The following is a 14204-nucleotide window of genomic DNA, read 5'->3' on the forward strand; positions in this document are numbered from 1 at the left end:
GTTGGGGCATCTGGACGATGTGCTAGCACAACCTATAGAATGGAATTATAGAGTCCTATTAATGGGCTTGGATTCAGATTTGGTCACACAGGGACTGAACCTGTATCAATGCCGTTTTGTTTTACTGGCGCTGATCCTAGCGAAAAAAATCATCCTACAGTATTGGGCGAACGAAATCCCTCCTCCTCTTACGCAGTGGCACCGTAGCATGAAGCAAATGGCAGGCTGGGAAGGGGGAGGCCAGTTTGAATTCCCATGGGATAGGCCTCCACAGGGCCGCTCTCTTTGGAGAAACAGCTTTGCGAAACTGACACAGCTGCCCCCTGGGAAAGCCTCTAGGGGTTAATGTTTAATGATTGATATTCAAAGGAATAAAGGTTCAAGGGAACCACTGCACAACAACATAACTCATTCGGTACAACCAATCATGGTGACAGGAACGTTCTGTACCTTAGACACTCAGGTCTTGGTTCTGTAGGGGAGGGAGGGGGGGCATGGGTGGAAGGGGGGGGAGAAAAGATGAAAATTAGAGAGGGATGTGCACACAGCGATGAGATAGAACATGTCATTTGATTGTTTGTGCCACTATTGGTTTGCGATGTAACATATCACTATTATTATTATTTTTAAATGTAAAGCACTCGAGTGATAATATGTGTCATTGCTATATGGAGAACTTTCGGATGTTTGTACGTTTCTCTTGCTAATAAAAAATATTTCAAAAAAAAAAAAAAACCAGGAAAGGACCCACAACAATGTGGCTCATACAGGCCAATCTCGCTGCTCAATACTGACTATAAGATTTTCACGAAAATTCTAGCGCGTAGGTTGAGGGGGATGATGCCACACTTAATACATGAGGACCAAGTAGGCTTCATAGAGGGCCGACAAGGCTGTGATAACATACATTGCCTTCTGCATGTGATCCAGCAGGTTAGAGATGAGACTAACCCAGTGATACTGTTCTCAGTGGACGCCGAGAAAGCGTTCAATCGGGTGGACTGGGATTTTCTGTTCAAAATGCTGCGACAGGTGGGCCTAGGGGACAAGTTTCTACATTGGGTAAAATTGCTCTATACCACCCCCTAGCAGCACTGAGAATTAATGGCTCGAGGTCCAGACCGGTCGAGCTTCATAGAGGCACACGGCAGGGATGCGCTCTATCTCACCTACTATTTGCCCTGTCTATAGAACCCTTAGCTAAAATTATAAGAGAGCATGGGGGCATTCGAGGCATGCTCAGAGGCAGGAAAGAACATAAGATTATGCTTTTTGCCGATGACATTTTGATGACGCTGGCTAACCCATCCCAGTCCCTCCAGAATGTCATGGCAGTGCTCCAACAATATGGTAGTATGTCGGGATTTAAAATTAATGTCACAAAATCCGAGATACTTAATATCTCCACGCCCCAGCAGGAGGCAGGGTTGATAAAAAAAAGCCTACCCATTTGTGTGGGCAGCAAAGTCCATAAGATATTTAGGTGTCCAGATCACTGCGAAGGTAGAAAATGTATTCGCTGCTAACTACCCAAAAAAGGCCCAAGAGCTATTCACAGAATTAGATGGGTGGAAGGGTTTTAATATATCTTGGATGGGGAGGATCAATGCAATCAAAATGATTCTCTTGCCAAAGCTGCTGTACCTTTTTGTAGCATTACCTGTGCCGATCCCACGTTCCTTTTTCAGGCAGTTTAATAAGAGAATGTTCGCTTACATTTGGAGGAAAAGACCTCCAAGGGTGCGCCGTGGGGTAATGTACCAGTGGCCAGAGGTGGGGGGGCATGGGAGTCCCCAACTTTTTCCTGTATTACCAGGCGTCTCAGTTAAGAGTACTGGCTGAGTGGGAACCGCGAAATACAAAGAAATGGCTCCACTGGGAAAGAGCATGGATGGGCACTCGGTATCTGGGTAATACATTGAGGTGGAAAGAGGACGTACTGGCCGAGGCGCGAAAGCTTCCGATGGGGATGAACCACCTACTCTATACCTGGCTCTCAATAAGGAAGAAGGTATTTCCAGATAGACAATACTTTTTGCAGACAGCTATATGCGCCGCCCCGGGTTTCCCTTGGGGTGAGACTGAAAGGGCATATCAGCTCTGGGCGAACAAGGGCCTGTGTTCACTAGGGCAAGTGTGGGAAGATGGGAAAGTGCAGGGATTTGAGGAGCTCGGAGAAGAATACGACTTAAACACTAGAGACATGGTTTATTATCACTGCCTGAGGAACTATATACTTAAGAAGGCTAGAGAGGAACGGGAACTCACAGAAACTAGGTTAGAGGGAGCACTGAAGGGGGGAGGGGGGAGAGGGAGTATAACAAGGCTATACCGGGCATTACTGCTCCTGACCACCCCTATAGAATTTTATACACATAGATGGGAAGACGCCCTGCAGAATACATGTCCGGCTGAAAGGTGGCACAGTAGCTTCAGATTCTTATTAAAACCATCAATAGCTCAGCCACTAATAGAGAACGGATATAAAATGTTATACTGGTGGTATTATACACCAGAGAGGCTACACAAGATTTATCCAGGGGTCCCCGCAGATTGTTGGAGAGAGTGTGGAGAAAAGGGAACCTTTATGCAAGTCAGGTGGGGGTGCCCAAAGGTACAAGTATTCTGGCAGCAAGTGCTTGATAGGGTCAATGGCCTGGGTAAAGGGACATACCCAGCTACAGCAGAGCAATGTTTGCTTCACGTGCGACCGCTAGGGTGTCGTACACAGGACCATAAACTTGCTATAATAATCTTTGCAACAGCTAGACTGGTCCTGGCACGGGCATGGAAGCAAGTGGAAGTCCCATCAATGCACAGAGTGGGTCTGAAGCTAGACCATATTTATCAGATGTCTAAATTAACAGCACTAAGGAAGGGGCACATTCAGAACTTCCAAAAAGTATGGGAGTCTTATGAGGAACAAAAAGATATCTTCAACCCACAGGCTGATAGAGGGGGGGGGGAGGAGGGGGAGGGAGGGCTGAGGGAGCAGGGACTTAGGAAGTAGCGATTTCAATGTACTAGGGGCAACATGTTATATGGTATAATGTTTTCTGTATTAAAGGTTGCATGGGTCTGTGTACCCAGAAAGTTGTTGCTGTTGAAAATTTAATTAAAAAATCTTAAAAAAAAAAAAAAGTTATTTTCTTTACCTTTGTTGTATGGCCATTTACTTTTTCTCATTGTGTTGCTCCCAGTCTCTAGATTCTGCTTTCCTTCGTCTTTCTCTTGCCAGGGTTTCCTGTCCATTCATCACCTATGGCTTTTCATCTTTTCCTCACCCTTGATCTCCACATGCCCCTTCCTCTTATTCTCCAGTCTTTCCCTATTCTGTCCTCTCCCTCTTTCCATCCAGCAGCTCCTTTTTCTCCCTACCCTTCCATCCAGTGTCTTCCCTCTTTCTCTCCTCATCCTTCCACCCATCTACCCTCTCTCCTGATTCTTCCATCTAGTGTCTCTATCTCCCCTCTCCTTCTATCCAGTGTCTCTCTCTCTACCCTTTTCTGTTCAGTCTCTCCTCTCTCTTTCCACATCCTTCCAGTCTCTCCCCTTTCTCTCTGCATCCTTTCATCCATCTCCCCTCTTTCTCTCCCTTTCCTCCCATGTCCAGCAGCTCTCTCCCTTCCCTCCAGTCCCTTCTTCCTCTTCCTCCCTTGTCCAGCAGCTCTCCAGCCCCTTCCTCCTCTCCCCTTTCAAACCATGCATGTGACTTTCACCATATTTTTGTCTCTCCATCAGCAACACAAAACCTCCTATTCTCTTACAGGAACTCCAAACCTACTACCTAAACATAATTTAAATTCCTTACTCCTCAGTCTTCCAGGGATGCTTATCGGTAGCTGGCATTTTACATATTCTCCCTGCCAGAAATTCTGCAAGCAACTGCTATGTATGCGATTAAAGATGTCAGTTTCCCACTTTACGTTTGCAGGATTTTGAAAGTAACAACAAAGTAACTGGAGTTTGGCACTGCTTGCATAAACTGTAGTGTCTCTACCCACAAAAGCCCTTTACATTAAAAGATATGCGTTCCTGACCCAAGAAGGGTCCGGGTAAAACACTTTGCTTACAGTTACTAAGTTTTTGTTGAAAGTTTTCCCCCAACCCAAGAACAGCCATTTTCCCTCCAGGCCCGCCCATCCACATCCTTCGCACGCTGTCGCTGCCCTTTTGTCCCGTGGAGGCAGCGTTCAGTGTTTCCATCCTGCCCTGTCTTCCCCAAGCTCCGTTGCAAGTGCATTCTCCTTTTCGCCCGTCGCGCTGTGCTGCCATACACACAGGCAGCTTCGCTCCCCCCTGCCGCGTTCATCTGGCCCTAAACAGGAAGTGCATCAGAGAGGGCCAGATGGACACGGCAGGGAGAAGCAAAGCTGCCTGTGTGTATGGCAGCGCAGCGCAACGGGCGAAAAGGAGAATGCACTTGCAGCGGATCTTGGGGAAGACAGGGCAGGAATGAAACACTGAATGCTACCTCCACAGGACAAAAGGGCAGCGACAACGCGCGAAGGATGTGGATGGGCGGGCCTGGAAGAAAAATGGCTGGGCCTGGGCCCGTCCAGGCCCGCCCGTGGCTACGCCCTTGGTATCTGGCCAATGATTGCTGATTGCCTTTCCATAAGCTTAAACTGCAAAAGAGAAAGCCTTTTTTTCTGCTACAGCTTTAAAACTCAAAACAAGAGCCATCTGCTGGCCAACTAGTAGAAAAACATTTCATTAAATAATACAGTTTTCAGGCTTAGAAACCCAGTGTTTCGTCACAGTTATGTTATCTTTTGGAAAGCACATCAAAAGTGGATACCTATGATAGGAGTACCAGTGTCGTCCCTGTTGCTTGCCTTGGTGGTAGAACCTCTGGAACAAACGTTTAGGGAAATTAAAGGACTTATAATAGGAGGTAAGAAACAGAGTGTCCTTGTTTGCAGATGATCTTTTGATATTGACTCAAGGTTCAGAAAAAGCCCAAATGGCTTTACAGGAGCAAATGGCAGAATATGAAAGCTTGTTGGGATTCAGAGCTAACCCCACTAAGACCGAGATTTTGAATATATCCTGCTTATTTTCGAAAGAGAAAAATGCCTATATTGCGACCCAAATCAGGAGATAGACGTTTTTCTCGCAAAGGCGCCCAAATTGGTATAATCGAAAGCCGATTTTGGGCGTTTCAAACTGCACTCCGTCATGGAAACGAATAAAGTTGACGGGGGCATGTCGGGGGCGGGACTGGGGCGTGGTTATCAGCCGAGGAGAGATGGGCGTCTTTAGCTGATAATCGAAAAAAAAAAAAAAAGGCGTTTTGACTGCGATTTTCGGTCACTTTATTTGGACCCTTTTTTTTCACGAACAAGTCCCAAAAAAGTGCCCCATCTGACCACTGGAGGGAATCGGGGATGACCTCCCCGTAGTCCCTCAGTGGTCACCAAGCCCCTCCCACACTAAAAAAATAAAAAACAAAACCTTTTTTGCTAGCCTGAAATGTGATACCCAGCTCCCTGACAGCAGTATGCAAGTCCCTGGAGCAGTTTTTAATGGGTGCAGTGCACTTCAGGCAGGCAGACCCAGGCCCATTCCCCCCTACCTGTTACACTCGTGGTGGTAAATGGGAGCTCTCTAACCCCTCCCCCCCCCAAACCCACTGTACCCACATCTAGGTGCCCCCTTCACCCATAAGTGCTATGGTAATGATGGTGTAGAGTTGTGGGGAGTGGGTTTTGGGGGGGATTTGGGTGGCTCAGCACCCAAGGGAAGAGAGCTATGCACCTGGGAGGAAATTTAATATTTGTTTCTATTTTTAAAAAATGCCCGCTAGGGTGCCCAGTTGGTGTCCTGGCATATCAGGGGGGCCAGTGTACTACGAATCCTGGCCCCTCCCACGACCAAATGGCTGGGATTAGGACGTTTTTGAGCTGGGCGTTTTTAGTTTCCATTATCACTAAAAAAAAGAACCGCCCAACTCAAAAACGTCCATTTTTTCGAAAATACAATTCGGTCTGCCCCTTCACGGACCCGTTCTCGGAGATAAACACCCATGGAGACAGGCGTTTGCGTTCGATTATGCCCCTCTATGCCTTCCAAAAGGGGAGGAGACGAATCTTAGGAAATGTTTTCCCTTTCAATGGGTTTAGTATTTCGGTATCAAACTTGGGGCAGACTGGGAGACACTCTGTAGTTGGTACCGAGATTTAGAGAGGTGGGATTAATTAATACCGTCCAGGATAAGAAGGATGAAGGCAGTGAGAATGATGGTTCTCCTTAAATTTTTATATTTATTCCAAGTTCTCCCTGTTGAACTACCTCATAGAAAGATAATTTGCTTTATATAGGGAAGGAAGAGATCCAGAGTAGCCCGGGAGGCTGTGTTCCAATCTAAAGGGAATGGGGCAATGGATATACCCAATCTGGGAAAATACTACCAAGCTGCACAACCTAAGGCAGTGTTAGAGTAGCAGGTACCCCCAACCCAAACAATGGGTGCTAGCAGAACAAGAGGCCAGTACGTTTCAGTTGAAGTTTCTCTCCTGGGCAGCTAGCATTCAAGAGGTCCAAAACCCGTTTACGAGGACCACTAAGAATAAGACATGGGACATACAAGCTAGGCAATAGCTTGTTTCAAAGATGGGAAAGACATGGTCTTCTCTATTTTGGTCAATTTATAGGAGATAATCAAATTCTACATTTTGGAACGTTACAAGTTCACTATCAACTAGCAGCTAGAGATGTTATTCCCTTACCTTCAAGATAAACATTTCATTCAGTTAGAACAACTAATAGCAGGGGGTGGAGGCCTGACGTTGGCTTTTGAAACTTTAGAGGGTGGACAAGTTGGTAGGGGTTATATATATCTTTGGTTTATGGGCTCCTCAACACCTTAGATAAATGGAAGGCTACCTACAGGGGGGCATGGGAGAGGGATCAAGAGAGTTTTCTGTGAAGAACTGAAAAGATATCTTCTTGCGATCTCATAAATTGTCACATGCACCTCCCATTATTGAGAATGGTCTTAAGGTTCTGGTGAGATGGCATTAATCTCTATCCAGGCTGCAAGCCATTATGAGGAAAGGGGATGGTTTATGTTGGAGAGGGTGTAGCTGGAGGGGGACATATACTCACGTCTGGTGGGAATGTCCTAAGGTTCAGAAATTATGGAAGGAGGTATCTGCATATGGGCAACAGTTACTCGAGACTCATATAGCGTGTACTATGGAAAATGCCCTACTAAGTGGGAGAGTGGAAGGGATAACAGGAGCTATGGATAAATTAATGCTACTGGTTTTTTACAGCAACTCGACTGTTTATTGCCTCACATTGGGGCTCATTTTCAAAGCACTTAGCCTTCCAAAGTTCCATAGAAACCTATGGAACTTTGGGAGGCTAAGTGCTTTGAAAATATGTCTCATTGGCATATACAGGACATGCCAAAACAGACTGTATATTATATGCAAACGAAATGTGGGGCGATTTCTCCAGTTGGAAGGACAATCTGAGTTTTGGGAAGGGGAGTGAGGGGAAGGGGAGAGATAAGGGATGGGGAGGGTCTACTTTTAGTTTTCTATTACTGAAGGTGGCAGTTTGTTGTGTACAAAATGTACACTTGTTCTTAATTTTTTCTGTTAAGAGATGCTGTAAGTTATTTTGCTAGAAAATTAATAAACATAAAGTTAGAAATGGCAGTCGCGACTTCCCGTGGCAGCCTGCATGAGGTTGTGGCCGCCATTTTGGAACTGAGAATGGCATCATTACGATAAACTGCATTATATACTGTGATTTGCATTAACCTATCAGCAACACAAAATGTCCATGACCAAGTCAAACTGAACCATGTTCATCAGTCATGTCCCTCCACAACAGTGCAGAAGACTCTCCACCTCCAGCAGCCCTTTCAACAGTACAGATTTCTCAACCCCAAGACACTCTAGGATGAAGGGTTTTGCAGACCACATCCTACCGCTGGGATACCCACCTCTATCCGTGCCTCCTCAGTCTCCACAGACAGTTTAATCTGTCCAAAGTAGGGAAACAGACAGAGGGAGGAGAAGAGAAGATGACAACCTTTTATCTCACCAGCAATGAATTCCTGAATGATTCCAGCTGACTTTGGTAAAGATGTGCAGGAGGAATTCTATACTTACCTGTTATAGAAGGCAGGGTCTGTTCAGACATCTGTGATTCAGGATTTTCCATGAAGGGGATATCTTCCTCTTGTTTAATACTCAGTGAGAACACAGATGTTACAATTGGAAGGTCTGTGATGAGAAAACACATTCACAAGGATTCACGAGGTATCTGATAACACTAAATTAGGAAACTGATTTTAAGTGTCCAAATGTTTGATGTTATTGACCCATGACCCATCTCCTGTGATCTAAAAATGCAAAGCCCATTAAATCCAAAACATTCACTTACTGTTGAAGTCATTTGGATTTTCTTTTCCCTCCCTCTCAATTTGTTGATTGAAATATTTCTCATCTTCCTTTTTAATCTTGAATATAACATCAGGATTAACAATTGAATAACCTGTTAATAAGAAGTAGGAAATTACATTTAAATTGTTTGTAGAATCCCTTGGGAGGTTCCCTCTGCTTCATGCTTTGAAGGAGCAGTGCGTGAATTGTGCATGGAGATCTGTGTATAGGTATCTTGGGGTGTGTGTATTTGACCGACAAAGCTTGGAGAGAAGAGGCAGCAGTGGCCCAACACTTGATTAAGATTATATCATAGAGGTTTTCTGGTATAGAGATTTCTCTTCGTTTCCCTCCTAGGAGGAGGCATTGCAGCTGCCAATCTTCTGGTTACCATTTGGAGAGGTTATACGTTGTACAGTATAGTTGACTTGTGTGCAGCTGATATGTAATGACCTTATGCAGAAGTCTCAGAGGAAATCTCTCTCTGGTCTTCTGTGCCAAAATATTTTGTATAGGAATGGGAGAGAGACTCCTGCTGGTGCTGTGTGAAGCCTCTAGTTTAAGTTGTACATTTCATCTTACAACAGAGAGCAGCATCTTTTGCAGATCCTGTGGCAGTAGTGTCTTTCACAGGCTCCTATTGCATATGGGATGGGATCAGAAGCCAGGATCTTAAATTTCAGGTGCCCATGGTATCTAGTTCCTGTGATTTTTATGTGCTTGTGTGGTAGATGACAGAAAACACATATTTACCTCGTGACATGAGGATGTCATGAATCTCCTTGATGACCTTCTTGTACAGCTCCTTCTGCCATTCTCCTAGAAGGTCCCAGTCCGCTTCCAAGAAAGAAGCAGCAACATCCTTGAATGTGACCAATGCCTAGAACAGCAAACAGGACACCCTACATCAAAGTGTCATTATTTTTTCATTTCATTTTAATAAATATACACCTATCGACATACTTCTAGATTGTTTACTACTACTACTACTATTTAGCATTTCTATAGCGCTACAAGGCATACGCCTTCACTGTTTTTCTTCTGCTTAACAATTTTATTTTGAATGATTTTCTGTTTGTATTATTTCTTTTTATGTGAACTATTACATATGTTTACAACAAACATATGTAATAGTTCACATAAAAAGAAATAATACAAACAGAAAATCATTCAAAATAAAATTGTTAAGCAGAAGAAAAACAGTGAAGGCTTTATTTTTTTTCCAAAAAATCAAATAATGCTACTCCCACTGCAACTTCAAGGGTAAACTGTTCCAGTTGTATACATCATACTGAAAACACACACTGTCTCATGGAAGTTTTATACCACAGCACTGCTAAGAAGAACGAAGGTTTCTAGAAGAAAGATGTTTAAGTAGTGTGCAATATTTTACAGGTGTCCAATGCAACTCCCTCAGAATGGATGACCTAGGCATTAAATGGGCAATTCTAAATTGAGGGAGGCGAGAGGATGTCACAATCGTAAAACCCGTTTTTTGAAGCTCTGGGACCCTTCTGTACCCTAGGGGAAGAAGTTTGCTGCTTAACGTGTTGTGATTGCATTATCTCTTTCATCTGCCCTCTTTTCGAATAACGACTCTAAATTATTGCCTAATCTGTGTTGGGAGGGTACCTGGGTAGGGTTACCATATGGCTCCAGAAAAAGGAGGACGGATTGAGCCAGCCGGCTTTTACTTCCATTGCTTTCCATTGCAAGCAATAGAAGTAAAACCCGGCTGGCGCAATTGCTTTCCATTGAAAGCAATGGAAGTAAAACCCGGCTGGCTCAATCCGTCCTCCTTTTTCTGGAGCCATATGGTAACCCTATACCTGGGTGGGTAGGGTAATACAACCCCGTAGCCAAAGCACCCTCAAGGCCTCAACTACGAGGGACATATTCTTTGCTGATGCACGTAGCAAATCATAAAGGCCATCAGCCAGGAAAGAAGAGCCCATCTCCAACTTCACCAACTGCTGCACTAAATCAGCCCTGTCCAAGACCGAATCTGCCCTGCGAAAGCAAGCGTGGGCCACCAGCCACGCACAAACGGACGCTTGCAGCACTAGAGATGATAAATCAAAACTACACTTAAGGAAAGACTCTAAGAATCCAGGGAATCTTCCTCCTCCAGCTCACTAAAAACCTCCTCTGAGCCCGGGAGTGAAACGGCATCCAGATCCTCAGCCCAATCCAGGCGAGGTCTTTTGGCCACCACTGGGAGCATCAGCCCTGGCTGGACCTGTCTTCCAGGCCTGATAGAAGGTCCAGACAAACTCAGGAGGGAGCCCCATCCCTCCTGAGCATTCACCGGCCAAAAGAGGCCCAGACCGAATATCTTCCTGCAACAACTGAGGCAGCCCTGCAGCGCGGGAACCCCTGAAAACGGAGCCACTGCTGATGAACCCATTGGCAGGGCAGCCTCTGTTCCAGCCATTCTTGCTGCGCTGTGCTCCACAGTCAAATTGGGTGGAGTCGCAGAGGATGGCTTTGGCTCATCATCAGAAAGCCGGCACTGTGATCCAGGCACCTCAACCCCTGGTGTGCACACGAGCGGCAGCGGAGGAGCTTGGCTGCACACATCACAGCGGTAAAAACAGGAGGGAGGAAAGATGCGACCCACCCTACAAACCAAGCAAAAACAACTTCCCTCCAGCACAGAATCAACACGCTGCTCTCCCGGATAGCCAAAACGTACCGGCACTGAGTCTGGTGCTGTTTACTCTCTCTTTTTTTCTTTTTAAACTTGAGCCCTGCTGCTGAAGGCTGAGCAAGGCACTCAAGGCTCCTGCACAGACACGGCAACAGAGGCACAAAGCTGTCCACTCCAGAGAGCAGAGAATGGGGAGGGACCTGGCTACCTGTGTTTAACACCCCAAGTAGAAACGGGGCCCCACTGGACCCACACTCCAGAACCCCAGAAGCACTACAAGGGACCAGGCACAGGGTTTTTATTTCCAGGCTAAAAACTCAAGAAGAAGAAAAGCCCCCAAAGAAAAAACAACCACGGAGCACCAAAGCACTCCCTAGGGCCCAACAGACCGGTTAGGCTGCACAGACTGCCACGTCTGCCCTCTGCTGGAGAATGAGAAATACTGGCTGGTTGGCGTTCTGCACGGGACAGATATACAGGGGTCCTTTTACTAAGCTGTGGTAAGACTGTACGCATGTGCAGTGCAGGCCCAAATGAGACTACCGTCAGGCCAGCACAGATGTAATTTCAGATTTGGCGTGTGCCCACAACGCGTGGATGAATTATTTATTTCCACCTATGCACCGGTTTGGGCGGTAATCGGCACTTTGCGCACGCTGAATGGTCACCACGTGTGTAATGCGTGAGCCCTTACCGCTAGACCAATGGGTGGCGTTAAGGGCTCAGGCCGGTTTTAAGACGAGCATTGGTTTTATTTTTCCTGCAAGTCCTTTTCCCGTCCCAGTAAATAAATGTCCTTTTTTGTAGACACAGTAAAAACTGGCCCAGCGCGTGCCCAAAACACGCGCCTACACTACCACAGGCCACGAAAAGGGCCCCCACAGCGTTCAAAGTCAGGTGTTCTCAGTCTCCCTCTGCTGGTAGGCATGTAAAACGCAAGCGTCTTAACCGGTCTGGAGGGTTGTTGAGCAAATATAGAATATTAAGGTAATCAAATGAAGATAAAATCAACAATTCTGTCAGCATACAAAAACCATCTGACGTGTGAAGATGAAGCAGCAAATAAAGTTAAAAAAACAAAAAACAAACACATTACAAAAACCTGTGGGTGAAATATCAGCAGAGTCAAGTACTAAACCTAGATAACAGATTTGATGCTGAATTGGAATAGGTTCAAGAAAGGAGGGTAAAGACAAAAATGCAGCTGATCAGTAGGTATCAGCATCATCTCAGTCTTTTAGGCCATTCTGGCCACACTGTGCTGAGATCTCACTAAAATGCTCAACTATCTGTGACTGATGAGAACCAGGAGACTTAGAAAAATTGACAAACAATACTCTGTCACAAAAGATCACATAAAGAGGACAAATAGATGTCAAATAATACAGCAGAAAACACAGAACCCCAGAGACCCCCCCCCCCCCCCCCCACATACTAAATCACTGCAATTCTCCCTGGGGAAAAAAGAAAAACATATGAAAAAAGCTATGAGTCCTTCTGCGCTTCCCGCATCAGACTATGAAGATAGAACCTGGAATTTGCTCCCCTATTTATCCTAAGTACATCCCTCTTCCTACCTCTCCAATATACTCTCCCATACTAAACAACACGCTAATCCCATAACACACCCCTCTCCCACTCCCCTACCTCTACCATTCTCCTTCCTTGCCCACCTTACCTACCCACATCTAAACGAACACCTCTTTATTCACTTTATTACAGCTGTATCCATTCTATGTTATGTAAACCTGATGTACCATGTAAGCCGCATTGAACCTGCTAATGAGTGGGAAAGTGCGGGGTATAAGCCTTACAAATAAATAATAAATAAATGGAGAGTGAAGACTGCTAACTATCCCTGACAACTACTAAGCAAGTTGTAAATACAGTACAGAGAAAAAACACCCTTTGAAATGTCTGTATACAAATCCTAGAAGCCTGAATAATTAAGATGGGAGAGTTAGCGTTTGTTGCACTAAATGAAAAGACCTCATATAATAGGCATATAAGGGTAGAAATTACATCATCATGACAGAGTGGATTAAACTGGAGGGTGTTAGTGCTAGAGTAAAAATTCAGCAGGAAACAGATTGCAAAGTGGATACAGAGAGGTCAGAAAGAGTGAGAGATATAGGCAAGATTATAAAAATTAACAAAGGATAAGAGACAATAGATACTAAAGATGAAGAGATCAGACAGAGCGACATGGGAAAGGGTGAGGGAGAATAAGAGAAAGAAGAAATGAAAAACAAAACAAAACAAAAAAAGAACACAAATGAAAGAAGAAAAGTAAAAATATGAAAAATAGAACAAACACATTATCTACACAAGAGCTAGGAATCAGAGGTTGTGATTATAACACCTCATTCTCACTATCCCTGGTCCACAGGAAGGAATCTTTCTTATAGGAAAGGTTTGTATCACCTCATTACTAGCTTTAATCGTAGCTTCATCACATGCTTCAGGCAGTTCCTCACATCTGCCTGTTGTGGTCAGATTTCCTGTTTCCTCAGATCCCCGAGGCTGAGTTCTGAATCCTTTTTGCTCAAATTGGATTAAAATGTCAGGCCTGACATTGTAGAAACCTATTATAAGAAAAAGACAGCAAAATATGTGGGTTTTTTTAAAAGTTACCACAGAATTATTCACAGGCACCTCCACTGGTACAGAATTAAAAAAAAAAGAAAGAGGGGTACTGCTGTAATAATGATCATCATCAAAAATGTATTCTAGAAATAGCCCGATATTTTCATGCTGTGGTGAGCAACTCCTTTCTCTTGGATACATTTTAGATTTTTACAACATGGATTTTCACTTTGTCACACAAGCACAAGTAAGTGGTTGATTTATATATATATAAAAAAAGAAAATATCAATCACGGAGAGATTCCACGATCGAGAAGCTTGTCCACCCTTAGAGACATAAGACACTCTGTGTAGCCTCGTTTGGGTGAGTTTATACTCTGAGAACTCTCCACTTCTCAAAAATGTATGTATATATAAACAATTTTTTCTTTATTTAAATTAGGAGTGTTCGAGTTGCTCTTCTTTTCTATCTATATACCTTTTACTCCATTTTATGACTCTCTGGTTCTTTGGATACATTTTGACTTTTACCAGGGATTGAACTTTGGGATTGTTATTTTGTATAG

General features: G+C 44.5%; 1 protein-coding gene across 1 annotated transcript in view; it reads right to left on the minus strand.

Moving 5' to 3' along the window:
- The window catches only part of LOC115465473, a 253686-nt gene that overhangs the window by 236822 nt on the left and 2660 nt on the right, over positions 1-14204 (minus strand). The window contains exons 3-7 of the mRNA XM_030196004.1: positions 13477-13637; positions 9156-9282; positions 8504-8514; positions 8404-8470; positions 8130-8243 (exon numbers count right to left, since the gene is read on the minus strand). Of these exons, the coding sequence (XP_030051864.1) occupies positions 8130-8243; positions 8404-8470; positions 8504-8514; positions 9156-9282; positions 13477-13637 (480 nt within the window). The remainder of the gene's footprint in view (positions 1-8129; positions 8244-8403; positions 8471-8503; positions 8515-9155; positions 9283-13476; positions 13638-14204) is intronic.

Source organism: Microcaecilia unicolor, chromosome 1 (assembly GCF_901765095.1).
Source record: "Microcaecilia unicolor chromosome 1, aMicUni1.1, whole genome shotgun sequence".
Taxonomy (NCBI): Eukaryota; Metazoa; Chordata; class Amphibia; order Gymnophiona; family Siphonopidae; genus Microcaecilia; species Microcaecilia unicolor.